This window comes from Pipra filicauda, unplaced genomic scaffold, assembly GCF_003945595.2.
Source record: "Pipra filicauda isolate LSUMZ 115617 unplaced genomic scaffold, ASM394559v2 scaffold62_size3274119_pilon, whole genome shotgun sequence".
Lineage (NCBI taxonomy): Eukaryota > Metazoa > Chordata > Aves > Passeriformes > Pipridae > Pipra > Pipra filicauda.
Window position 1 is genome coordinate 1,658,002 of NW_024104787.1, and position 27,129 is coordinate 1,685,130.

At 36.0% G+C, this 27,129-nt stretch overlaps 1 protein-coding gene across 5 annotated transcripts; it reads right to left on the reverse strand.

Annotated features, from left to right (window-relative positions):
* On the reverse strand, positions 1 to 27,071 carry NT5C3A (5'-nucleotidase, cytosolic IIIA). 5 transcript variants are annotated; one of them, XM_027729094.2, is made up of 10 exons: positions 26,834 to 27,071; positions 12,251 to 12,357; positions 5,883 to 5,981; positions 5,340 to 5,409; positions 4,584 to 4,630; positions 4,348 to 4,433; positions 4,008 to 4,097; positions 2,533 to 2,695; positions 1,858 to 2,058; positions 1 to 1,136 (listed from the first exon to the last, which is right to left on the reverse strand). In XM_027729094.2, exons 1-10 carry the CDS (start codon positions 26,943 to 26,945, stop codon positions 1,035 to 1,037), a joined length of 1,077 nt encoding a protein of 358 aa, XP_027584895.1. In that variant the 5' UTR covers positions 26,946 to 27,071; the 3' UTR covers positions 1 to 1,034. The 5 variants fall into 5 exon arrangements, with proteins under 5 accessions (XP_027584895.1, XP_027584897.1, XP_027584898.1 ...); XM_027729096.2 differs by having other exon boundaries at positions 26,808 to 26,895; XM_027729097.2 differs by lacking the exon at positions 26,834 to 27,071 and adding an exon at positions 9,601 to 9,651 and having other exon boundaries at positions 12,251 to 12,317.
* Between the last annotated feature and the right edge of the window lie 58 nt (positions 27,072 to 27,129).

Sequence of the window (27,129 nt, forward strand, 5' to 3'; positions counted from 1 at the left end):
GAAGTTGTATGATTGCCTCTATTTTATTAATGAATAGATTTAGTACAGCTGAGACCTCATAGGACCAGGGTCACAACATCATCTTTTACTTATCCTGCAACATATCCAAGTAAGCTTCCAAAGCTGTGGTGGTATTAAGCTCTACCTTTCTGTACACAATGCTGAGAGGTGCTGCTCAGTACAGGGGAAATACTTTCTGAAGAAGAGTGTGGTGAAACACTGTCAGAGGTTGCCCAGAGAGGTGGTAGATGCCCCATCCTTGGAAACATTCCAGGTCAGGCTGGATGGGGCTCTGAGCAGCCTGATCAACTTGAAGATGTCCCTGCTCAGTGCAGGGAGGCTGTGTACTATTAGCTTGTGAAACGATCTGTTGTTACAAAGATGAGAAATTTTATCTCAGATATACTAACTTAAAACATTCTTCCCATTTCACAGACAATAAGAAACAGTAAGGACAGAGAATTTTTTCTAATGATACAAAAATCTGTGAAGAAGAAACACTTTGCCTGAATTGGGTGAATAAAGCATTTTTACTGGAGAAGAATATAGGTATGAAAAACTTCTGTGAAAGTATGTAGCATATGAATAAGATCCTTCAAAGTACAGCTGAGACTGAAATGTCTTCTTTGAAAAGAAAAGGCAACACAAACGCGCACACTGCTTGTTCACAGAGTGTTTACACCTTCAATTTTACAAAATAGCCACATTTTCTAAAATGCTGCTCTGAAATGCCTGATTAAAAAAGACAGTGAACCATACTATCCCATCTGCAGCAGTATATCACATCTCTAAATCCAATTTAAATCTAGTTATAACAGGAGTGTGAGACAATAAAGAACAGTGTAAGAGCAGTAAAAGGAGCTTGTAGTTGACAATTGATACCATATATATTCCAGAATACCAAAATGAAGATAAAAGTTTTAAATTAAATTAAACAGTTCTGTAAATGAGTAATAAACACATCTAAAATAGCACACGTGTGCTCTTCTGTCCAGTTGCCTCCTGAAAGGAATGGAGTGACTTGAGACTGCAATTTACAGGATTTTCTGTAGGATGGAGTTGGCAACTTCCAGGGATTCATCTTTCACCAAAACGATATCATAAGAGTCCATATATTTTTCCAGAAGCTCATCTACCTAATTGCAGATGGGATAAAGAGAAAGAATTGATTATTGAAAGACTTTTTGTCATTAAAATATTGCCCAATCCTTCTACCAATTGCAAGGGAATGAGCCATGCAAATAATGTATTGCTCCTACAAGTGAATTCCACAGGAGGACAGAGTAGGAGTGGCCTGACATAGCTTTGCATGCATTCCAGGATATAATACCTCAGATTTATTCCAGGATCTCACACATAAAGATAGTGAAAGATAAACTACTTCTTCAGCTTCCCAAAAGACAGGGAGATATAGAAAAGTGGATTTCTTTCTCTCCTGAATGCAAATGGATGTGCATTATAACTTAGCAATTGATCAGTTGTGTGTCACTTAAAAAAAAAGAGGAGAGCCTAAATTTGTTATTTGGAAGATCATGATTTTGCTCAAGTATCAATCCAGTATTGAAAGGAGGGGGAGAAGCCACAGGAATTTAAGAGAATTAATTTTTATAGCCTCTGAATTTTACTTCTCTAGGAAATACTTTTTGGTAGCAGTTCAGTACAAAACCCAAAGCAATATACACTTGCGTTTTTGTAGCTTATGTCTTATAAAAAAAAGAAATCCGTGAAAAATATTTGAAGTCTCAAAACAAATATGGGCCAAACGCTTGGTTTGATATCTCAGGCATATTATAATGAACCTATTTCTAACTCCTAGTGTTTCATTTAAAGCTTACAAGGTTATGTAGGGATACTTACTTTATCATTGAGATAGCCAATTTTAAGAATGTTCTCGACATTTGCTACTCCATCTGCCATACTCAAGTCTCCTTGAGAATCACCCAGCAGTATGATATTACTGTTGTCTTTTAGTTGTTTGAAGTACTCTGTGTTCTTCAAGGCACCATCGTGTTTGTTGTAAACGTGAATCAATTCTCCTTTAAATCCTTTTAATACTCCCTATTAAAAAAAGGAAATCTGAAGTTATTTCTGGTATCATTCAGGCAAGATAGAATCCTAGAAGGAAATAGGTGATATTACTGTTGAGCTAACATTGAACTATGTAGTCTCTGATGATGAACAAGATAAATTACTGTTAAATAACAAAATGACTGTAACACCATTGTTAGGACTAGACAAACAGTGATTCTCCCTGCTTGGAGGAAGAGGAGGAGCAGCAGAACTGGGACAAACGTGAGGCTGCCATTAAAGGAAATAAATGGTATTTTAATCACACCATGCTAACAGTGTTTGAACTGGGATCACCTGCTTCATCTTGGTCTGAGAGTGTTGAACATGCAATTCTAAGTTTCTATATCACAGGGTAGGTGGTTACATCTGCTGCATTTAAATGTTCATCTTGTAATATACATAAATAGCTACTAAATACCACAAAGAGTCATGTTTGATAAGAATGTGTTATCTCATACGTACATTTTCATCGAAATCCATGAAATTGGAAACCACTTTGACATTAGAATGGTAGACCCCAGCCTGGTGGATTACTTCCTCAAGAATATCCCCAATCCCAGCAGAAAATATAAACACAGGAATATTATGTTCACTGAGCTTATCAAAGAAGTTCTCATATCCTTCTCTGCAACACAGAACGTAAATGCAAATCAAATCTCAAATAAAGAAAGCCAAGAACAGTCTGAGTTTTCAGGAGACAGTCACATCATCTTTGGAAAAGATTTAATTTTCTCTGAGCATTTGACTTCATTTTTTTAGGTTTTAGCATTTGACTTCACCTTTTTAGGTTAGCAAGAACCATCAACCTAACATAAGGCATATAGTTTTAGTAAGAAACTACTCCACTGAGCTGTTTGGTCTTGTTCTGTATAATTTTTCCCCCAAAAACACCTTATCATGTTTTAAAGACTTAAAAACACTTCCTCCTCCCTAAATACTCCAGAACAAGCAAGCAACTAGTAGAACTCCCTCTAGCTACTATTGGGCTGTACCTCCTTTCCATCTTCCTTGCTTAAACATGTGACTTTCTGTAGAGTTATTACTATGAAACAAATTTTGTTTTGTTTTTTAAACCCTGAAAACATTTATTGTTCTTCTTTCCTGAAAGTTTTTTAGTGTTCAGTACCCAATCAAGACTATATATAGTATTCCAGGAAGAAGATGATATTATCTCTATACGCTTTCTCCACACAGACTAGATTGGTAGAATTTTACATTTTAAATAAAATATTGTGAAAGTTTTTGAGGGAATTTTAGCTTGTGAATGAATATTCAACACACATTGACTTAGGCTTTCAAAAAGGCAGAGACAGGGTGCTTGTCTGTTTACAAAAGATAAGAATTTAGTCAGTATTATAAACAAATAGTTCCACAATTTAAGTTCTAACATCCTGTTACAGTTTACAGGCAGTTTTAGAAAGCTTTCAAAGAGATGGTAGCAACAGCACATTTCAAAGAAGGATTTTGCTGGCTTTTAAACTTGCCTTCAGCCATAGAGGAAGAGCAATATTTAATACAACATATGAAACATGCTTTGCAAATCGCTGCACTTTTATCTCAGATAAAACTATTGAACTGAATGTTTTTCAAAGGAACTAAGTTAAACTCTACATTGCCCTTAAAAAAAACGCCACCAGTGCAATTTAAAGAGGATGAAAGTCTACAGAAATGAAGCTTGTAGTGATGGGACTAAAAAAAGTTTCAGATCTCTGGTGATCACTGTAGGCATTTAGCTACAACGTATAATGGGGTACAAAAATAAATAATAAAATAGGAGCACAGAGAGCTCACTGTGTTCCAGGATTAGGGTGTCACATTCTCAGGAATGTGTGTGTGGTTTTTTGTTTCCTTCCCTTTTTTTCTCCTCCCCTGACCACCCAGTAAGAATCTACAGAAAATGTTCTGAAACAGTATCATTCAAATAAAAAGGAACTTACTTCAGCATAACATCAGATTCCCTCACAATTTCTGCAAACTTATCCTTCTGTAAGCCTTGTTCAATGAGTAGTGCATGAGATTTATGGTACCTCGAATATAAAGAGAAAAATGAGTTGAACTTTGCTACTAAGATTCACCTTTCATTAAATGTTATGATGAAAAGCATCCTGTATGGTTAATTCTTGCTCATTCAAGTTAACGGCAAAACAGAACCAGTTGTTGTACAGCACTTAATTCAGTTAATGTGATAGCTAGAAGCTAAGTACTGCCATTAATTTGCTTTTAAAAACTTATTAAATCTAATCTTAGTACAATTTGAATATGGGGAGCGTCTCTTACCATTCTACCATATATGGATACTTCTCTTCAATAGTGAGAGCTGGATCAATTTCAATAGCATAATAGGTTTCTTTCAGCTGCAATAACTGAAAGGGAAAAAAACACCAGATGTTGAATGTATTTTAATAAAATAACACTTGGTATTTGGTGTAACAAATCAAATTAACGTTCTTCAGTCAGGGAATAATGACAGTTGTCCGTACAACAAACCAAGTGCTAGTAGGTTTCTTGTTTACCTTTTTCCGACATTCGTCTGTGATGATCTTAGAGTTATCAATGATGTCTGGGGGAAGAGTGAAAAAAAAAAGTGTGTTAAACAAGATGGTATGTTTCTTTTACTTCGCTCTACAGCACTGTAAATGGCACAGATGACGAGGTTTGATGATATAACAATATGTTTCCTCAGAACTTTTCTTACCAGCAACAGGAACATTTTTCTTTATAAGTACATGAAGAAGCCCTTCCCCTCATCTCTGAATTACAAGGCAAATTACAAGCTTTTGTATCTGTTTTTTGAGATTTATCTGTTTCTGAAATCATCCTGAGGCATCCTGAATGTCTTAAAGTTCCCACTTCATCAGTTAATGGATTCTCTTTGTTTGTTCTAAAAGACCGTATACAGCATAGGGATAAAAATGCCAAGAATTCTAAGGAGTTTACTATCTGGTTCTTGCAGGTGTCAAGACTATTACGGGCTCTTAAAAAATAAAAGTCAACCTTACCACATATAGCCATTAACATCTTAGAGTTCAAAACTTAATGCTTTAATTGTGAATAACATCTGATTTTAATTCACACAGATTTTCATTAATATATATACACACATAAAAACACAGTCACTAGAATTTTTCTTCATTAGAATGTACAGGTCAGGTAACAAGCCAACAGAAAATCCCATATGTTAGGGAATAAACTGGACAGAAAATTAAAATATGGGAAAAACTAAAAGGAGTGAACAAACCAATCTGTATTAAAAAAAAAAAAGTACTCACTATGACAAGTTGGACATCTTTTTCCATTGTAGGAAAATCTACTTAATGTCATATCAAAATCTGTAATAATCTATTTAAGGAAAGAAAAAGCAAAACTGTCTTACAATGTGGAGGGACAAAATAAAGAATGGCTAGAAATTCTGAACGATCAACAATAGCTGCAGCTGAGTAGCATGTGTGCCACAGAAACCTCCCTATTCTATTGAGCCATTGTAATGCAAGCTAGCATATCCCAGAAGAGTAACTTTTTCTAACAAAACTGTTTATTTAATTTCTTTGGTCGGAATATTTCCTGAAATTACTAAGCTTCTATGTTTATGTCATTTACTTATCTAGAGTCTGGCTGAATTACAGTTGATTCAACAAGGACTATTAAAAGATTTCACATGCCTAAGTTCTGGAGATATCTTGAAGGTTGACTTCTGCTTTATATATATATATATATATATATATATACACACACATACTTAAATTTTTTGGCATACAGCAACAATCCCACAGTTGCTTTTATTCCAAACTGGTTACACCTTCTACTATCTTTACCTGAAGTTTGGCAGCTCCACCTTTGATGAGGCCACAAATAATCTCCTCTACTCTCCCTGGGTCCTTAATATGGACAGTCTTCTTCTGAAATTCTGGCATCTATGGAGAGTAAGAACAAAGACATAAACAGTAAGAAGAAGCAGAAAATACTCTGGATGTATTAACTGATGACTGTACACACTTCTGTTTACTTTCAACATCTGTTTTAATTTCCTTTCCCAATATCAAATTATTCAATAAGTTGATACTCATAGAAAAGCATTTAATGAATAATTATACATGTGGGAAATAAGGGACATGTATGGAAACAGGACAAAAGTGCGCATCTTGGGGTTCAAATATGTCACTGGGAGATGGTGAATCTTAAAACTAACTCTTTGTGCAATTAATATGCCCTTAAAGTCTCAACAGAGATCAAGAAGACAGACTGTTTTTAGACATCCATTTTTTCCTTGAAAATGCTGTGTCAACCGAGTACTCCAACACAAGGCTGTACAGTAATTCCTGCTCCCTAGCCAGTCCAACGATCATTACATTATCTATTTCTCTGCACACTTTTGAAATAACACATGCTATCACATCACATATCCCTTTTGAATGAAGTATATTTCTTGAATATGATAAATACATGTGGTGTAAAAAAACCCCAAAACCAAACCCCTCCACAAAACAACCTCCCCAAACAACCCCCCAAGCCCTTGCTTACTCTGAAAGTTTATCTTCAACCTTGCAGAAATGGTAAAAGAACTACTTATTTACAAAAATCTCCCAATTAGCATGCATTTCCATCCTTTATAATCATGTATGGACCTATTCTAAAGCAAAGCATCAGATATGCAATCTGTCTACATGGGCATTTATGAGTAGCAAACTTTATTTTCTGTCTATAGAACTTCAGACATGACGAAGTGCTAGGAATTACATTTTTAGCACTCTGATCATTCAGCTTTTCTTTTCATATAGCTAGCATGTGATTTTTGCTGCAATGAGCTGATTTAAAAAAAAAAAAAAAAGATAAAAAGGGGGTAGCTGCTATTTCCAGCAACATTTCTGGACCCAGAGTTCTTCTATCACTAATTGTTAGTAAGTCATGCAGCACTCTTTCTCCCTGCTCTTGATGCTGCTAAGTCTTTTGTGTATTAGTAATAGCCAACTTGAAGCCAAATTGCAATTTGGTTATCATTTAAGAAAAAGATGACATTTTAAACTATTGCAAACAGTATGTTACCAGTACTGTGGTAAGAATGATTCAAGTTCAGCTGGTAATGAGCAAATGCTCTTCAAAATTACTCCTAGGTAGAAACAGGTAGTTGTACAAAGTGCTAAATTTTACACTTAATTTTGCTGGATTGTATCTTTTCTTCCATATCAGTGCTCCTATCTTTCAATATAACAAATAATTCTAATCCCCAGTGTGCTTACTGCTACTTTCTGGCTGATATCCTCAAAAACACTACTGAAAACAGAAAATAGAAATCCTTCTAGAATTCTGAGTTTCTGATAAATTTCCAAGGTTTTCCAGCCATTCAAAAAGTTTCACCTATACCAGAGTATCTTATCAAAAATTCTGAAGTCATGACAGGGTATTCACTACTTCTTTGCTTCATAAATCTCCTAAAGAAACCAAGTGGATTCATTTCACTTAGTTTAGAAGAATTGACATTTTCCTTTGCCATCCTATGGCACAGACATTTTCTCTAGAAGTGGTTCCTCCTAAGCCAAGATTGTTGTTCCCTGCGTGGTTGCAGTGCTTTGCTACTACTTCTATTTAGCACAGCAAATTCACAAAAGGTACATTAGGACTGACTTTCAGCTATCACCTACATCCCAGGCTAGGAGTCATTGAGAGAACTGAGTGTTAACAAGAAATAGAATTCCTAAAAAATATCCATTAAAGAATTTGCTAATCTTTCAAGATATACCTTTACAAAGCATTAATAGATATTTATTCACAATTAGCAGCAGATCTAGCTTCACAAAATAATTTATTAATAATCTGTGACTCTTTAAAGGTGTTTTATGGTATTTCTTTTCTATGTTATATGGTGCTGGTAAACAAAAGCAAGCTTACCCCTTGTGCACATACAGCATTCTTTATAATGAAAGATAAAGCAATTTGGCTGCATTAGGTAATTTTTTTACTGTATATTACCTAATCTAATTCCTTTAACTTTCAGCAAATTATATGTGTATTTTTAGATTTGGAATGCAAAAATTAATGTGAAATCTAAATGAGTGCTTTTCTAAGAAGTAGTTCAAGCATTATTTGGTTCACTTAGATACTAAGCAACAGATTTCCTAATATAACTAATTTAAACAGATGTTGAGGGAGATGGAGAGATCAGAGGAAGAGATTGTGTGAGGTTTTTTGGTACTGTTTCATTTCAGGAACTGTTTCACTTCAGACAGAGCCCTTTCGTAAGTTTCTGAAACAACCTGAGGAAAAATCTTGGTAAACACTTTAGTAGATTATGTTAAACAAAAGATTGCTTAAGATTTTAAGTATGATGAAAGCTTCCTGCTTTGATGTTGAAAACTGATACTCCTACTCAAGATCAGTTTATAAGGTTAATTTATCTCCAGTACATTTTTCATTTTTACACAAGAATTGATGTCAGTTGATGCGTTTTTTAATTTAGGAGGGGGAAGTCTTCTGCAGCAATTATAACCCAGACAATTTCTGTCTCACAGGCACTTTCACAGAAAAACCAAGTCTTCATTACAGATGTGGCATCTGATAAAGCCTCAGATAAATATGGTTAGTCAAAATAGCCCCTTTCCTCAATACTAGTTCCTTGTATTAATATTTGCAACTCAACAGTAAGCAGTGATTCTTTTATTTAGTCTTCACCATTATTATAGTAGAAGTAAATGAAACTGTCTAATAGAAGTCTAAACAAACTGCAGTCACCAGTTCTCTGGCAAACTGTCTCGAACTTCATCGTTTTACACTTCTGCCCAGTCTACCTGTTGTTTCAGTGTTGCATATTTGCCATTCTTCACAGTTGAAAGAGAAAAGCAGATTCTAGTTGGAAAGAACTGGTAAGACAGGTGAAAGAACAAAGGGTGAAAAAAATGCTAATAAGAAAAGTTCAGTCAATTTGATAAAATTTGTGTTTCTATTTATAGTTTAAGAAAACTCTAGGAGTCAACTCAGTATACACATAAAAGGCCCCAAAATCTGATGCACTAGTTGATTGGGACGAACAGCCAAACAAAAATCTCCACAGCACCTAGTAAAGTCAAGAAAGCTTTTCAGAATGAGGAGCTTCCACATACAGAACTAAAACGACATAAGCACAGGAAAAAGAATTCATATTTCATTCTTACATCTGAAAGTACCTCATATTAAATGATTTAAGTGCCCCTATGTATTCTGTCATTTTATGAAAGTGTGAGAAGAGTTTTGCTTTCTTACCAAGGACATCTATATGCTACTGAAATAGCACAGAGGCTGGTATCTCTTAAAACACATGTTAAAAGATGACAACTCCCAAAGGTAGTTTGTGGTTGGCATATACACTGGCCACAAAGACATTTAAATTTCTAGTCTCTGACATTTTTAAGGAGCCTTTGAAAGAAGGAAGGAGAACAAAACTGAAGGTTGAGCTTAGTTGGACTTACGAAAAGGAAAAAATGATCTGCTTGTTTGTGACAGCAGGTAACTGGAATAAGGATGCAGGAAATTATTTTGTAGCTAACGATGTTATAGTCATACCTTGAGGAATGAACAGTAATGGATTCACGCAGGTTTGGAAATCTCCCAGTCCTACAAACCACAGAATGCATCATTTTACAACAAGGATAGTTTTGAAAATTACAAGTCTAATTTAGTACATGAGACATGCATCTGTGTAGCTGGGTTTAATAAAGTATTTGCTGTAAAGACCCTATTGAATTCTAGTTTTGAAATGAAGTTTCTTATATACAATTGGATAACAGAAGTGCAAAACAGAAGTGCCAATGGAACTGCTTTTATATTGTATCCAGGTGCTGCTTAATATATATGTTGTTTTCTTAGTATGTGAGACGGCCTGGATCTAAGTGCATGCTGTGTCAGTTTGATTATAAAACAAGAGCTGGTGATAAGACCTGTCATTCATTTTAGTGATCTAAGTGAATTTACAGCTGCCACAGCAAGCATTTCCAATCAGGTATCCCAGGAAACGAATAACTGATTGTGTACATAGAGAGTAATGTCATATTCTGGAATTAGGATTATACCGAATTTCTGACTCTACTGAGTGTTGGAGGTAAAGCAGTTACTTCCATCCCCCTATCCAGTAAAACAAGTCTCTATGATTAAAACAAAAAATAGGAAAAAAAATTTAAAAATAATATATATATATATAATATATAAAATATATTTAAAAATAATATATATATATATATATAAAGGACCAGTGTGGGACCTTCTGTTGTTTTCACTGTCAGTAATTTTAAGTTGGGAAGGATGAGTTGATGAATGACTTGCTATCTTAACTACATAGAGATATGGCTCATTTCACAATCAAATCTAGACACCTAACCTGAAATATTACTAGTAATAACTAAAACTGTAGGAGGTTGTCATCATAAGTCTGCTAAGCAGTGCTTTGACGAAGGACATAAAACACTGGAGCAGAGTATTTTTATATTGATACCCTGTAAGCTTACACTACTTGGCAAATACGAAGTTTTCTTATTTTACAAAGACTCATCTAGTATGGAAGCCTCCCAAAAATCACTGCGAAGAAAACACACTGAATTATGGGTGGATAAAATTTTAAGGGAACTTCTCTATAAATCTCAATGATAGATAGAATATGAGTCAGGAATTGTGAATCATAGTAAGAACTGTTCTCACACTTACAAATGTATTAAAATATTCCATAAAATTTCAGCTGACCATAATGTCACATAAGTGATCCAACAATATCATTTAGCTGTAATGCTATTGACAGTATGTGAATTTCAAGTATCACAAAATTTCTGTTTTTCTACTTTGTTGGTAAACCTGCCTTAGAGTAGACTAGCTTCCAAATATGTTATCTTTTGATACAGAGGACACACATGGGTGCGCTGGCAAGGAGAGGGAACTATCAGTGTTATTTCTGAACACAGAAAATGCAGATCAAAGTGATAAAATGGATAGGATTCAATTATTTGTAAATTTTATTTCTAGTCTATGCTGACAATTTCCACATAAATGACTATAAACCAAGAATAAATTTATTTTGTGAACTGCAGATGCCCAATGCCAAGGTCTGAGACTAGCTATCACATATACTCACTTAAGGACATATTCCAAAAAAGGCAGGGCATGGCATTAGTGATAACCGTGAAATTTGATACCCAGAAGTTAGAGAAAATTGATTTTAGTGTTCTTGGTGGAAGAAAGTAACAGTTTGGTGAAATTATAAAGAAAAGGAGCACATTCCTTGATTTATATATTATTTTCCACTCCCATTTTTTTCCTATTATTACAGAACATTATTTACTCTAGAAAACAAAGCTTTCTAAAAAAACTTCTAAGAAATACATGCAAGCTTCTTCACGTAACTTCTGCTATTTGCAGTGTATGAGTTGCAAGAAGCAGGGGAGCCGTTACAAAACCCACAGAACAAGAGTGTGTGTATCTCTTCCACCATATGTAAAAGCTCATATACGTATAAAGCAAGATTGGCTTTAATTCAGACTGTTTGAATTTTGTTCCATTAGTGCAGCAGAGGTTTCTCTTAGCAGCCCCAGTAGTAGGCTTAAGTTTTAGACAGGAACATCAAAAGCTACGGGACATGAGTGTAGGTCACATCAGTCACTCCATTATGTGCAGCTAGTCAGAAGAAATGCACTACTGATTGTGTGCTCCGCTAGCATAACCTGAGCTCAGGACAAATACTTAAAATTTATAATTACCAAAACCATAATACATTTTATATTCATATGCTGCAAGCTCAAACATGGTAAGAAGTCCTTAGTAACTAGTAATTACCAAATTACTATTTTAGTAGTTATGTCAAGAAAGAGCCTTAGGATGACTTGTCTAAAAACTAAATAGGCAAAGTTATTATGTGAATGAAACAACGGAACATTGAGCATCTTCACAGGTGCTTGATAACATGCTATAAGCAAACTAGATATCCAGCACAGGTTATACGAAATAACTTGAAGTGGCTTCACTGCCTAAGCTGTTTTAAGACATGGAATACGATGCATACTAAAAATGATTTTTCCTATTTTATTTATTTACATCTTTTTTATACTTTACGTGCTGGATTCTGATACTTAGTTTGCAAAAAAAAAAAAACCAATTAAAAAAAATCTGGAGAGAGCGCTTTCATAGAAAACATGACAACAGTGTTTGCTCTTGTGTTTTTAAAGGAGAGTACCTGTGCGTTGAGCTTAGGGCACTCCTGATTCTTCTGTCCTTGATTTTGTCCTACTGCAACAGCATAGGTGGCAAGCAGAGTCCAGAGATGCAGGGCTTGCATGCAGGCTGCCAACAAAAACCAACCAAATCCTTTTAAGAATTGGTCTGCTATATTTTGTGATCTTTCTATTCCTGCCGTATAGAAATAAAAGCTGACATGCATGGTACATAGTGACATCACTCTGAAAATACCAACACTTAAGAATGCTCTGATACATATTTAAAAGTAGAGGAACATTTAAGCTGAATTAACCTATTCAATTAAAACTGTATATTTATTCCTTTAGTGCTGTTGCTAATTCTGTGCTATGAAATTTTTAATATAAAAATACAGTTTGTCACAGTAAACAACTGCAAGTAAGCCCTCAGCTCATAACCTTGGTTTAAAAATGCAGGCAAGAAGACAGTCGGTACTGTTGACAGAAGCTGTGCACACTTACCAGAGGGTTTTGCAGGAGCAGCTGCAGAAGCAAAAGAAAATTCCTCTTGCTTGAGAAACACTAATATAGCAGCACAGGGTGCAGTTGAGGGCGTTTCCAAATACAGCCTGACTAATCCCCGTGCAAAACCCCAGGGTCCTGTGACGCACGTCAGCAATGCACAGCAGTTTGTTATGCTCAGCAGTACAGTCCGACGGGCTTACAGATCAGCTGGTTCACCAACAACAAAACCTTTGACCTTCACAGAATGAACAGCTTTCATGGATGCAGCAGGCAAATTTAGGCTGCTCTAACAGAGGAAGGCACTTGTTTTTCAAAGCAGAAGTTGACTACTTTGTTACTTTTTAAACCTTTTATAAAATTTTTGCAAGTATTTTAGGATTTCCTGTTGCAGAATGCCACAAATTTCCTACAGCTCAGTGATATGCTCTCATTAATGTTTAGTAGGTATCACACATTTATTTATGTAGAAGAAGCAAATGACTTAATTTATCTTTGTTTTGGCTGTAATTATCTGTATGATACTGAAATAGGAAATCAAGGAGCCTTGTTTGTCAGGATTTTTGAAAGACAAGGCGACTCAACCTGCTTTCATAAGTTTGTCATTAGGCATGTTGCCTGATCAAAGACCGTAACTAGGTGACACAGAAGACGGATTAAAACAAATATTTCTTAGCGTGAGAGGATGAAGGAAGTATTGTCTAATCATATTTTATGCTCTGAAGTTGTGTAAATGCTTGAAAGTGTCACATGAAGTTAACTCTTGCTATAGCAACAGTGCAAGCTTCTCTGTATCACCCCATAACTCATGTTCAACCTCAGGTTCATGATCACTGTTTCGGGCTGCCAGAATAAACCACAAATATCAGGCCAATTCATATCATCAAACATCAGGCCATCAGTGTGAGCAGTGTGATCATCAGAACTGAAGCAAGGGCAGGTTAGTAGTGTAGCACATACAAAACCTCTATTGCTACGAAAAAACGCACAACAGCAGGACTCTAGAAATTCATTAGTTATGAAAATTTCCCTCTAAGGAGGATGTGCTGTTCTTCTACATTAAAGAAGCCCAAAAAATCAACAGTTTTTTTTCTGAATGGTACAGTGGATCTGTATGTTTTGTGTCTACATTCCAACTGTAGGTCAGTATGTACTCTATTAGAATTCCTCAGTGTATCTGGCCTACAGTGTACTTTCATTTTTTTCAGTGGTGCTCTCTCTGTTTTGACCCAACAAGACAACTAGTGAATACTTCAGCTGATACAAAACATGCAACTTTTGTCAACACTCATCTTCTTAGAATTGAACAAGATCCCCTCAAATGTACATGTTAAGTCTGCTGCATCCTGAAGCAGCAAAACCATTTGAAAGGTATGTTCAAAATATAACATAATCCTTGCAAAGGCTATATTCAGTAAATTGAACTTACCTGGCACTGACATTTGCCAGGATTCCTAGCTCTTATTAATCCACTTGTTAAAGCATTTGTACACTGCTGTAGAAGGTACCATACAGGGAATATTACCTTTTATAGTATTTTATTACAGTTAGCATGCTTTTCATTAATATTTTTATAATAATGTTTGGGAAACATATGTATAATGCAATATCTTGAATAACTATGAATAATTTGCACAACAAAAAGTTGTAGTTTATGTCAGTGCTGGATTTCTAATTTAAATAAACCCTTGTGAATAATGAAGTAAAATATGCTTGCTAGATGAATCATGTAGTTCAGGGAAAGGCATCACTTTATACATTCAGTTTGCAAAGTAACTGTTTTTGGGATTTTATATATTTCAAAGGTGACACTGGGACTGATATATAGATGCGTCTTGTGAACCTGATTGATTAGACTTTGGTGGGTTGTGGAGCTGGCTTGTTGATATTCTGGTACTTCTCAGATGTGATTCAGTGAGAAAATGAATTCTAATGTTGTCAAGAATTTAAAGAAAATTAGCGTGCTTTTTATGAAAGTCAGGGAACCGAAAAAAAGGTTTCTTATTTTATTTAATTAAATTTAAATACAATTCCAGATTGAAAAAAAAAGAATTACAGAAATTAATTCCAGCTCTTGCAGACTGCTTTTGAGTATACCAGACTAAATAAAAAGCATTTCACATAAATTATTACAGTTTTAGTGAAAGAGCTAGAGAATGACGTGAGCAAAATTTATGTAAACATTAATGCAGCCAACACCTAATTCTTAGAAAAACAGCTACTATATCTCTATCAACAATGTACTTTCACTTTAATGAAATTGTCAGATATGAAACTCCTCGTCTACAAAACAAGGAAAACTGTCTTTTCAACTCCAAGAAACCTTTGTGTCAAACACTTCAATTACAACAGCTCCTACTAACCATGTTCTGTTACTGCTGATTTAAGTCAGTTGAGGTTTTGTTTACAGTGTTTAACTTCTGGTAAGAGATGAATTAAAATTGCCACTAATTTTTTAAAGAGAGAGAAACAAACTCCAGCATGACATTTCTACTCTTTGAAATACGGAAGGTCATTTAAATATATTTTAAGAACCACGAACTACAGAGGTATAGCTCTGTCAACAGACAGGTTCTATTTTAACCTTTCCTCTTTGGCTGAGGGCCATATCTCAACTACAGAATATTCTACACAGAAAAAGAGAGAGAGGTAAAAAAGAACAGCACTTAAAACATTAGGTAATTTGTCATTCATGTAAGACTGGGAAAAGGTTCAACTTTATATGCTGGTGTGTTAGATGGACCTGGTGTGCAGAGATTCAGGATACTCTCAAAGAATATGAAACACTGCAAGTTTTAGTCTAAAGCAAAGAAAAACTGGTTTTACCGGTCCTTACACACCCTTGCCCTAAGTTGCATCTATTTGTGGAAAGACATTAACAGAGCACAGGTAAGTTACCTAAGAAAGTTAGGTAACTTACCTTAACTGTTTTTTTAAGTAAAAAATTGAATACTTCAACTAAACTGACATCAACTTTTAAAGATGAAGAAAGAGGACACAGTTAGGAGTAATTTCTGCTCATTAGAATATTTGCTACAAAATTTAGAGGTGACTGAAACCTGTCTGCAGTGTAAACATTAGCTGGAGTCTTTTTGTGAGCTTACTACCTTTTATTCCTCTCTAGTGACCTTACTACAACTGAACAAATTTGAATATATCCCCATATTTTTCGTATGTTGCTCAACTTTACTTGTGCAATACCTTGCTTTATTGTAGGGATCAATTTTAAATATTAAAGAACTGTATTTGTTATCTAATTCTGCTTTTGTAGTAAGTTTACTTAGTACTCATTTTCCAAAGCAGCCTACTTGATATAATCTTACAAGACAAGGAAAGCTACCTGAACCTTAGTATACTCAGATACCAAAACCAAGCAGAAGAAAGGAACCAACACAAGCCAACTGTATTCAAACATGATTATTATTCATGCCCTAGTGAACTGAGTTAATGAGCAGCATGCTGGTTCCAGGAATAGCTTTTGATATTTGTGACAATTACAAGGAAAGTAAGAGAAATGCTCAGTTTGATGAAGCTGGGGTACATAAAGACTTAGAAGGTTGTCTTGCAAGAAGGTTGGATACTACTTGTTTTTTCCAGTAAATGTTTAGTGTAAAAAAACCCATACTAGCCATATTTGCAATTGGTATGAAGCAATACAGAAAAATTACTTGTATATGAAAATGTGTGTCTTTATAGAGATGATTTGTGAGGAGTATGATTCTTCAAAAAGAAGAGCTTGAATAGCACATCCTATAGAAAAGTGCTAAGGACATATCAAAGACTTAATTCATTAAACTGTGATAAATCCAGAGAAGATATATGCTAAGAAGGTGAAGGTTTTAACCTGAATGGTTATATTATTATAATATTATATATATATAAAATTATATATATATATATAACAAAACATATTTAACAACTTTTTTTTTTGATAGAGATTTTCTGGATCTGATCAGAGATCCATCTTTCTTTACAATACATGAGAAAACTGGTGATCATCTAAAAGTCTGACCATTTATGGCTGTATTGAACACTAAGTTATTAGTGCTGACACATACAGTCGAATGTATAAAGAACAGCTAAACTTTTTAAGCATTTTTTCTTGTTGTATTTAATACATCTCTCTGATGAGAGAATAAAAGATACTGCAGCATCATTGTCCCTTATGCACCTTCCTCTCATGCTTACAAAACCACTCCAAAGGCAGCAATCTCTGCTGGTGATAAATCAACAGACATTTTGACTTTTACAAGAAAGCAGGAGTGAAGGTAAGCCAAACACATTGCTGACTTGGTATCTTGAATTACAGGTAACAGAATGTAGGGTAAGAGGTTTTGATGGACTTACACATTGTTTTTCAAACACAGGTATTGTTACACATCACAAAACTCAGAAAGAACCGTAACAACTGTGGCAATAGAAGTTAACGCTTCATGCAACATTTCAACTTCTCTGTAGAAGTCTATGAAGAACTAATAGTAACTAAGGCCTGAATTTCCAGTATTTTATGTGATCTCCTCCTGTCACTCATTAGTCCAGGCCAAAATTTAGACTGAGAGAATATAGGGGGTACAGAACATACAGAACCAGTTCTACAGGTTCCGGGATGAATGAATACAGCTCCAGAAGGCCATCTTTTTTTTCTCTGATTATATGTTAGGGGAATCACCTCATCTCTGTGCTTAGTTCCTATTCCCTCACTTTGGAGAGAATGAACCTTTTTAACTAGCAGGTTAAAAAGGAAGTTATGTATTGTTTAGTAATCAGTGAGTATCTGTCTTGGAAATATCACTCTATAAATGACATCCTACTTAGCAAAAATTTAATCTGATTAGCTTCATTGTTTCTCTCCTGCCCTTGCAAAAAAAGAAGAGAATATAAGCACCAAAATTGAAAGAAGAAATCAAGGATGTGACACTCACTCAACGCAGGGCAGAAGAAAACTGAGGCTTTTTTCTTGGCCTTCATACTTATATTTCACTGGTGCCTTTTCCTACCAATACTCTCTGGATAGTCCCCTTTATAAGTCCATTACGAACCTCCAGCTTAAATACCAAATGCAGTTCTGGGTTCTTTACCTTACAGGGGATAGAGCAGAACTGGAAAAGGCCCTGAGAAGGGAGAATAATTTGCTTTTCCTGATAGTGTTTAATTGCAAGTATCTTATTTTTTTACCCCATCCTTCCTTTTTCTTGCCAGTTCTTCTTCTGAGAGCACAGATACAGAAAATTCATTTTGACAAATAAGAATTTTTTAATTGGAGCGGTAGTCTCGTTTTCCTATGACGCTGCTACGGAGTGTGTTGGAGTCTGGCTGTTTTAAAAATCCACTTCTCTCATGTTACACAGAATCTAACACTTACTTACATAATGCTTACAGGTGAGGCTGCTAATCCTTCCTCAAAATATCTAGGCAAAAAGTGTAGAATTCTAACAACTGGCAGTATGTAAATATACTGTGGTATGTTTCCGAATTCTTAATTAGCTATCAGGTGTACAAAAGTTCACCTTGCATAATAATGTAATTTTGATGAGCTATACTATTTTTTCCCCAAATTGTACATTTGCACGTATACTTTTTATAACTAAATACCCTTATATATCTATATGCACATGCATTGAAAGAACTTAAACAAATGCTTGTTTCCTTGGAAGTTTCCCACATAACGCTATCTTGAATGGAATTTGCATTAAGCCCACAGCTTGGACTGAAGCAGTTGCTGCTGATTCTCTTCTTCTCTTATCTGCTTCTAAGAAAAAAACCACATCTGCTTAGATTTTTTTTCACTAAGCCTAAGAATGCTGTATCTAGATCAAATAAACTCTGACCCTTGAATAGCGGAGTTGTGGGACTCAGTTTGAAAGCAAAGTCAGCAGGACAAAGTTTAATCTACAATGCATTACCAGGCACTACAATTCTCATAGAAGATTGTAGTGCTAATATAATATTTCAATTACATTACACATTGAGACTAATGAAGTTTTTAACTGTTGGGTTCTCTTTGAGTACAGATCCTTCTTTAAAGTTCTTGTAAAAAATAATCGGTTAAGTCTAAAGATGAAATACAGCTACCACACACTTTTAAAGGTAACAGGCACGAGGGATTATGTCGCCTCCATGTCTCATTGTTTTATGGGTGTTTCTCACTGCTGGATCCATTCAAAGATGCAATTGGATGCTCCTTATTTCTTGTACTTGCCTTCTAGAATCGATAAATCATGTAGTAATACTACCACTACTATACTTTGCACTCTACTACTGCTAATGTGTCAATATGCTACTGCTTCATGCTAATTTCTACCTTTCAGTTCACATGCCATTTTTCCATGGTAACATGCAGACCAAACCAAGGCTGATACATGTTGCAAAGGCAAATGCAGTTCACAACAGTAAGTGCTACATCAGTAACTGCTGAATGTAAAACCTACATTTTTAGTCTGATAACTAGGAAGTTTCCCACAAAGAGGGAAAAGCTTTAAAGGAACAGGGTTAACGGTACATTTCAGTCATATTCATTCTGTCAGCATTAAGGTGGAGCAAAGCAAACTCTTGGGTAAAAAAAACTAAATCGCTAATAAACTTGGATTATTTCAGTGATCCAATTTGCAAAGCAGACAAACAGATATTTATATAAGGGTGCAGAAAGGAAGCTACAGCTAATAAGTGGGAAACAAGTAAGAACAAGTAGATTTGAACAGGAATCTTGGTGGCTCAAGAAGTCTGAAAGTCTATATTCAGACACTTAATGAATCTTCAGTGCCCAAGTCTGGGCTTTGCCCCAGCCCTTTAAAAATAAAATAAAATTACAAATTAAATAAATTAACCCTTTTTTTAAAGGTTGATATATATGAAACTAGAAGTCACATTTCCTTCTAGCAATAGGTATTATTTCCATAATTTATAGAAGTGTTATTAAAAATTATTTTTGTAAATATTATCTGAGACAAGTCAGTGCAGTTCTGTATTCTTTTGTGGTATTGGTGAATGAAAATAATATAGTTACTTCTAGTATCTAAAAATGGCATCTTCTTTGACTTATGTGCTGTGACCTCAAATATATGTCCACTTACACTGAAAAATGTCTCTTTTTTTAACATTCAAACAAAGCACTCTATCGATACTAGGATTAGCCAAATGAAAAAAAATCCAGTAGACTTCTAATGAACACTGATTTTTTTCTTGAACAGTCAGAAACTCCACACAAATAACCTAAGATAGAGGTGACTAACAAAACAACCATGGATTCCAACTTAATGGCACAGTGCCAGTCAAGCTGCTGAATGATAAACATGGGACTAAAAAATTTGCCTACTGCAATCATCATAGGTTCTCTGATGTTTTACAGCAGCTGACCACTGGTGATTGAAGACTTTTGGATAGGAGAACGTGACTGACATCCAGCAACTGGTCAACATAACTGCTATATGAAGATCTCTGCCCTAGGAAGAAACAGGCACTACAGATCAACTGCTGCACAGTAATGTGACTGCAAGAAGGCCAGAGGAAAAGTTAGACCTCACGCTCTAACTTTTATTTTCCACACCCTCCACAACAGTATACTTACACAACTATCTTGCCCAGCCTTATCTGACCTTATATCTCTGCACAGTGGTTAGGAAAGGAGGCCAGGAAGAAGAGTTGTGAGCTATTCCTGCCTCTCAGTTGCACTTAGCACGTGATGGGATCTGCCAAATTTCACCGCTGAGCATCTGACAGGCAGCAGAGACAGAGCTGCTACTCTGGGCTCTCTGCATGCAGGAGCAGTTCAGTTGTACTGAACTCTCAGGCAGTGGCCAAGAAATGCCAGTCGCAGGATTCCTTAAAGGGCAATGTCCCTCATCCACCTCAGAGACCGGCCGGGAAAGCTGAGCCCCGGTTCGCACCAGCGCCACCTGCTGCTCGGCGCTGTCTGACGCAGCTCAGCCAGCGAAAATTCAGATCTTGAAAATTAATTACCGTCTGACAAACGCACCAAAATACAGCAGTAAAATCTAACACCCTGCTTATTTTCTAATATTTTCCCTTAATGTCTCTCCAAGAATTACTCTTTACAGTAGCTGAAGACTATACTGTACTGTACTTGCACAAAATACACTTGCATGCACACATGCAGGGAAGAAGTGTGGCTGATGGCTTGAAGGCTAGTAACATAAACTGAAACTAGCCAGCATAGAAAAGAATATGTATTTTGCATTATGTTACTCATGCTAGTGAAAACAGGTAAAAGGAAGCTGTTGGGTTTGTTTGTTTTTTTAAAGGAAATATCTTCCAAAGTTCAGGCATTTTCAACTTTCCAGAATTACACAAATTGCGATGTTTTTACATTTACAGCTCCATTGCTATTGAATTTACAGCTAGTATCCTCCTATCTATAAATGCATGGATCCATACCCTGGGTCTCTTCAATACCTATATCGATCAATTTAGATATATTTTATAAAAGCTGACAGTTTCTGTTAACTCAAGACTGAATGGTATGACTGGAATGCTGTGCAACTTTAATTCGTAATATGAAAAGATTTGCAATGATATGTGTATTCAGACAACTAAAAGAAACTTATTACTGCTTATATTGTTTGACAGTTAAAGGTAACATGTTTAATACTTGCAGTATTTGCTATGGGTCTTAGGCTGTAAAAAGTTTAATGGAACACATGCCATTATATCTCAACCAACAACCACAAGTTATCAGAAGGAGGAGAAAAATCACTTAAAAATATGACTTAACACATACCGAGCACTTATTAGAAGGTAAATATATTCCAGAGCAGAGTGATTCATTGAAAGATTGCTTTTCTGTTTTGGAGAAAGACTTTATACAAAAGACAAAAGAAAGCAGCAAACAAACTCTTCTGAGCCTATACTTACAATATACGTTATAGCCTGACATGGCTTGTACTTACTACTTGGGGCTCAGTTTTCACATATAGATCATCATGTTTTTGAGAACTGTTGTAAGTAGGGTAAATGAGTCCTAAGGAAACTAATGCAGAATTACAGATTTAATTGATCTTCCCATACTTATTCCTTGTAAGAATGTATGTTTCAAGATCTGCTGAATTAAATAAAAAAACCCAAGGCAGCAGCAATTTCAGAAAATTAAAACCTACTTCTGAAACAGAAAGTTGAATTGTAGGATCAGCTTATTATATTAATTAAGTAAAATATTAGTATGTACATAATCTGTATAATAGACAACTTTTTTATTCTTAACAATAAGAGGAGAAAACACTGGCATTGAGTCAATTTTTATTCTCCAAGGACCCACATTTTTTAAATTTCCAACTGAATTATTTTACAGCGAGAATAAAAACCTATTACTAGTATGTAGGTTGTATCAACATGTATTGTGCTTAAGGTTTTTCTGCTCCATGTAAACTTGTTCTACAAGCCACATTCTAGGTGGCTATTATGCATGGTGGCTTATATTAGGCACACTTACATTATGCATTCTCTAAGTGGCATATATTATTATTATCTCTGCAAACTACCTGTGGGCAACACAACCTTGTCTTAGTAATTGGTGTCTATCACTGTCAATGTGTATTCCTACTGAGGAATACAGTCTAAACAAAACCAAGTTTTATAGAAATATTTATATGGCATCTCCAGCAGTCATATCAGATTTAACTTGGTTTAAAAATGTTAAAAATATCCTAAAAATTATTCTAATATGCTAGTCACTAGTAATATAAGGGCTCTCAGTATAGGTAGGGGCAGTATTATATTTCAGCAGTTCTTTTCACTACTTAGGTTTATTTCACAGCACCATTCTTTTTGAACAGCATTATTCCCATGTGGATCACATCACTGGATAGCTCTCAAGGTCACATTTTAAATATTATCACTGCAATACTCAGACAGTGACCATGTCCTGCAGTGGTACCTTTAGAGACAGTCCATTTTCCTTCTGTTCCCCTTTTATTGATTCCAGTTTACTCAGGCTCAAACTCTTCATCTTTGTACAGGCAAAAGTCCGTATGAAGGAGTTTCAAACACTAACCATTTAGATTCTCAAATACGTATGCTACACACTACATGCTCCTCTACTTTATCCTCCACCTGGAGGTCAACCTGCTGGAGTAAGGTCGAAGTTACTATAACAACTAGTTACAAGCAATGAGATAAGAATAAAGAAGTAAAGTGGTGTGTGATTGCTGCCAGTTGTAAGGGTCTGTATCCGTCATCTGCGGCACAAATGCTCTTATGCCCTTTGAAACCAGAAGCTAGTCTCACCAGAGACTGGTGAGTAAAAGAAAGTAATCATAACAAAAAAACCAAACCTGCCACATAAACCCTGTAACAGGCACAGAATTTGTTCCTTTATTTCTTAGGGAAGCAGATGAATAGCAGTTACCTCTCTTCTTATTCGTTTACTTATTTCTCTCCAAGTAAACTCTAATAATGCAAAAATCCATGCATTTCTTTTCCTCCCCTAACACGATAAAATGAAAACTGTCCAGAGACATTCAAGAATGGGTGATTGAAACGTTTCCTGTAAACTCAGACATTGCTTTTAAGTTGATTTTTAATTTGTTGTTGCTGTAACTAGATACAAAGTCTCTTTTTGGTGTAATTACATCCCCTCACTTCAGGGGGAGAACGGAGAAACAGACAAATGTAACTAATCTCTTCCCAGTTTTCTGGAAAGGAAACCTGGGAGAGGAAGCCTCAGTTTAAGGTATTCTGCTATTCTGTTTTCAACCAGCTCTATTATGTTTCTCATCCCTATAAGAGAAATGCAATAAAAAGCCCCAAAATTAAAGAGTGAGGAATAAGCTGCTGAAAAAAACCCAGGGTTCTAACACCTTTGTGTATGAAACAGGAAACAGAAAATACTGTTACTTCATTAAGAAGTTTTTCTTATATTAACCCCATATTTCAATTAACATAGGCTATTCCTTACAGGTGAGTGTTTTTGAAAGTCTCAGGCAACATTTTTCACTCTAGTTAGCGAACACCTGTCTTGTGCTTAACTGCTCAAACTGCTTTGCAAAAGGTAATCAAGAAACTGAAGTCTATTGTCAGTACAACTATTTGCTATACCAGAATCCACAACTTCACTGAAAACTTGTCTGAGACCTGAAAAATCCAAAAGATTGAATGCTATTGCAAGGTTTAATCTCTTTTTAAAGTAGACATGAAACATTATCTAAAAAGTTACTTTCAGAATCTAATTAATTATCAACCATCCCTTTAAATTAAAGTTAGCAACCTTGCAGCTCACTTTTGCCTTCACCTGACTATGGGAACACTTAGGATAATTTCACAGAATTGGCAATTTGGCTGTGCAAAGTAATACACAAGGCTTTGAGAGATGGTTGTTTCTTAACACACCCAGCAGAACTTCATGTGACTGGCTATATATTTACTATTAATGCCTCTGTTACTTCAGAAGTGGAGCTGAAGTAACTCTGTCTACATTCATGAGTGCCTAAGGGAAACTCCCTGTTTGCAAACTACAGATGGTTGATGAAGACACAATATTAACACTTTAATTTCAAACTTAAACCTTTTCTTTCAAATAAGATGCAGTAATTTTAAGGTGTTTTCATTAAGCTTAAATTTGTGTAACAGGCTAGTTACTGTGCTAAGGAAATCATCCACTGAAATGTGAGCTAGACATTTAAGAATTTCTTGATTTTTATTATTGAGCAAGGAAACATGGTTACTCTTTTCTACAATGATTGAAAATCCTTTCTGCTTTTCTTCACATCAAACATTCTCGGCATCATAATCCCTGATACTTTCTTGTCTTACAGATATTATATTTGATTTGTAAAAGTCACTGTCTTTTTAGCATTTAAAGACAGCTATAAGTAATTTTTAACTTACATTTATATTAATCTAATTTCATTTTAACTAAAAAAAAAAGTAAAAAAAAATTGCTGTAATTAATTATAATGAAAAAAAAAATTCATTGGCGAGAATTCACATAACTAAAGTGTAAACTGGCCTGCTCCCTACTGATTTTGATAAAAGTTATATAGCAAGGCAATTCTGAGTCTAAGGTGAGCATAAAACCAAAGTGCAATGTTCCCTGAAGAAAACTTAAACCAAAAAAATCTGCTGAAAATTCAAGAAGAATCCTATAATTTTAATCTAACACAGAAGATCCGCCTCATGTATTAGAAAAAATACATTTCAATAAAACAGTATTGTTCCTCACCACTACTCTAACCTAGCTAAATACAGACTGGAAAACAGCACTTTCTCCCCACAGCTCATAGAAAGGTCTCTCTTGAGATAAAATAAAACTGATACAGTGTCCTGTAAATGACAGATGTTGAATGAAATCTACATTGGTGGGTAAAACTATTTCAGGACGCTTCTCACAATGCAGCATATTCAAATAAAACACACAAACACATTTTTGCCCTTATTTGACAAACTAAACTCCTGAGTATAAAAGTTACATAACTATTTCACTTACTTTGAAGAAATTGCACAGGCTGAACGCATGTGTCTACTGAAAATACTACTTAAGAAAGAAGACTTGCATCTTCAGAACTGAAGGTACTTGTTAGCTCAGGAAGCTACCAACTTGAATACTGGCTGACGTGCTCGCTTGTTAAGTGAGCAGATAGTATTAATATGTTGCATCCAACTGAAGAAAAAGGTTTCTGCATGAGAAAGCTGACATGCGTTCAACAAGTTTAACATTTTCCTTGCAATTTAAAGCTGAGAAAAGTTCTGATCATAAAAGCAAAATTTTTGGAAGTATCTCTTTAGGATCACAGATTTGTGTCCAACAATAGTGCTCTGAAAATGTTATCTGAAGTACATACTTTAGAAATTCACTTACCAGAAATCAGTTTAGCATTGGCCTAACATTTTTTCCCCTATCAAAAGCAAAATCTTTGCAACAAAAGTTTAGCTCTTCCCCGCCAAAACACCACTTAAACATTCTACAGAGAGTTAATATAAACACGTCTTCAGCAATTATTAGGCACTTTCTGAACTACAGTTCAAATCAGGTATTGTGAATAGGAGTCAGTGAAACTATTGGATCTGCCTTTTGAGTGTTCATGTGATCAGGCTTTTAGATGTTGCTATTTTATTGTTCACATACATAACTAAAAAGTAAGTTTTAGCATTACAGTACTACCTGTTGTAAATGGGCTCAGAGAAACTAAAAAGTAATGCACCTGCCTCCAAACTGCTGAATGACATGACTGATGACTAGAAACAATATTTTTTTTCAACAGTAAGAATTATGACTCTATAATTAGCAAAAACTCACAGTGGAATTCTTCCTTGGACCCACGTTATCATAAACTGCACTGTATGAATTCCACTGGCAAGTGTGGCAACGTATGGCCAAGACAGCAGTCAGGCAGCTCACAATTTACATACACAATCCTAGCTCTTAGCAAAACATGTTTCCGTGTGTAATTAAAAAAACCCTAAATCTGAGCGTTTAGTAAAGTTTTGCAGGGGAGAGCACAAAAGATACATTGGCCAACACCAACCGATTCGATGGTTTCAGTTCAGTTCTTCAGTACAGTGGTGTGCAAATCACTGATTTTGAAGGATTTCCACACAATCAGCATGTTGTCCAAACTAAGACCGTTTACCATCCAGTTATGGATATTTAGCAGATATTTAAACAGTACCCTAAATAACAAGTTTAACCAGGGCAGTAGAGAGCGAGCTCGCTCCACCTTCCTTTTATAGTAACCGTGAGCAGACAGTGCTTCCCAGTTTCAACAGATGGTTGGACACGTGCGTGTGCACGTCCCAATTTTCTTTTAAGCAAGTTACAAGCAGGCTTTTAAACCACCACCAAGACCCACAGGTACATATGTATCCTATGGGCCGGAGAGGACAGGCCAGGACGGAGCACTTTCCACGCTAGTGGGTCACGCTGTGGTGGAACCGCAGGTGTTCTTGCGTCCAACCTCTGTCCTTACAGAAATCCAAAACCGGGCACAACATCCCCCCTCTGCCCCTTCAGATATCCCTTCAGGATATCCGCCTGTCCCCGCGGGAGCGGCCGTAGGGAGCCGCCGGCCGCAGGACAAGTAGAAGGAGAAGGGCATGCGGCCGAGGGGCTCTCGGCCTCTTACCACGTACCATCTCGATGATCTTGGTCTTCTTACCCGTCTTCTTCTTCATGGTGAAGATGTACTGCGCCAGCACCACCCCGCCCACCAGCGCGCACACGCTGGCGCTCGCCATCGCTCCCATCTTGGCCACGGCGGTCCTGTCCATGGTAGTGGGTCCCGAGAGCCGCGGGGGGAAGCGCGTCCGCGCCCGTCCGTGGATGAAGGAGCGGGATCCCGGCGCGTCCCCACAGACCGCCGGGTCGGCAACGACCGCGCCACACGCGCCGCGCCGCCCCGGCCCCGCGCCGGCCGTACCACACCACAGGGAAAGGGTGGAGGGAGGGGCGGAG

What these genes read in the sequence shown, in the direction of transcription:
- NT5C3A (XM_027729094.2), bottom strand. Translation starts at nt 26,945, where the DNA reads ATGGACAGGACCGCCGTGGCCAAGATGGGAGCGATGGCGAGCGCCAGC. An exon ending in GTGGAGCTGCCAAACTTCAG is followed by an intron (nt 5,410 to 5,882) that starts GTAAAGATAGTA and finishes TTCCTTAAATAG; the next exon opens with ATTATTACAGATTTTGATAT. An exon ending in TCATGGATTTCGATGAAAAT is followed by an intron (nt 2,059 to 2,532) that starts GTACGTATGAGA and finishes TTTTTTTAATAG; the next exon opens with GGAGTATTAAAAGGATTTAA.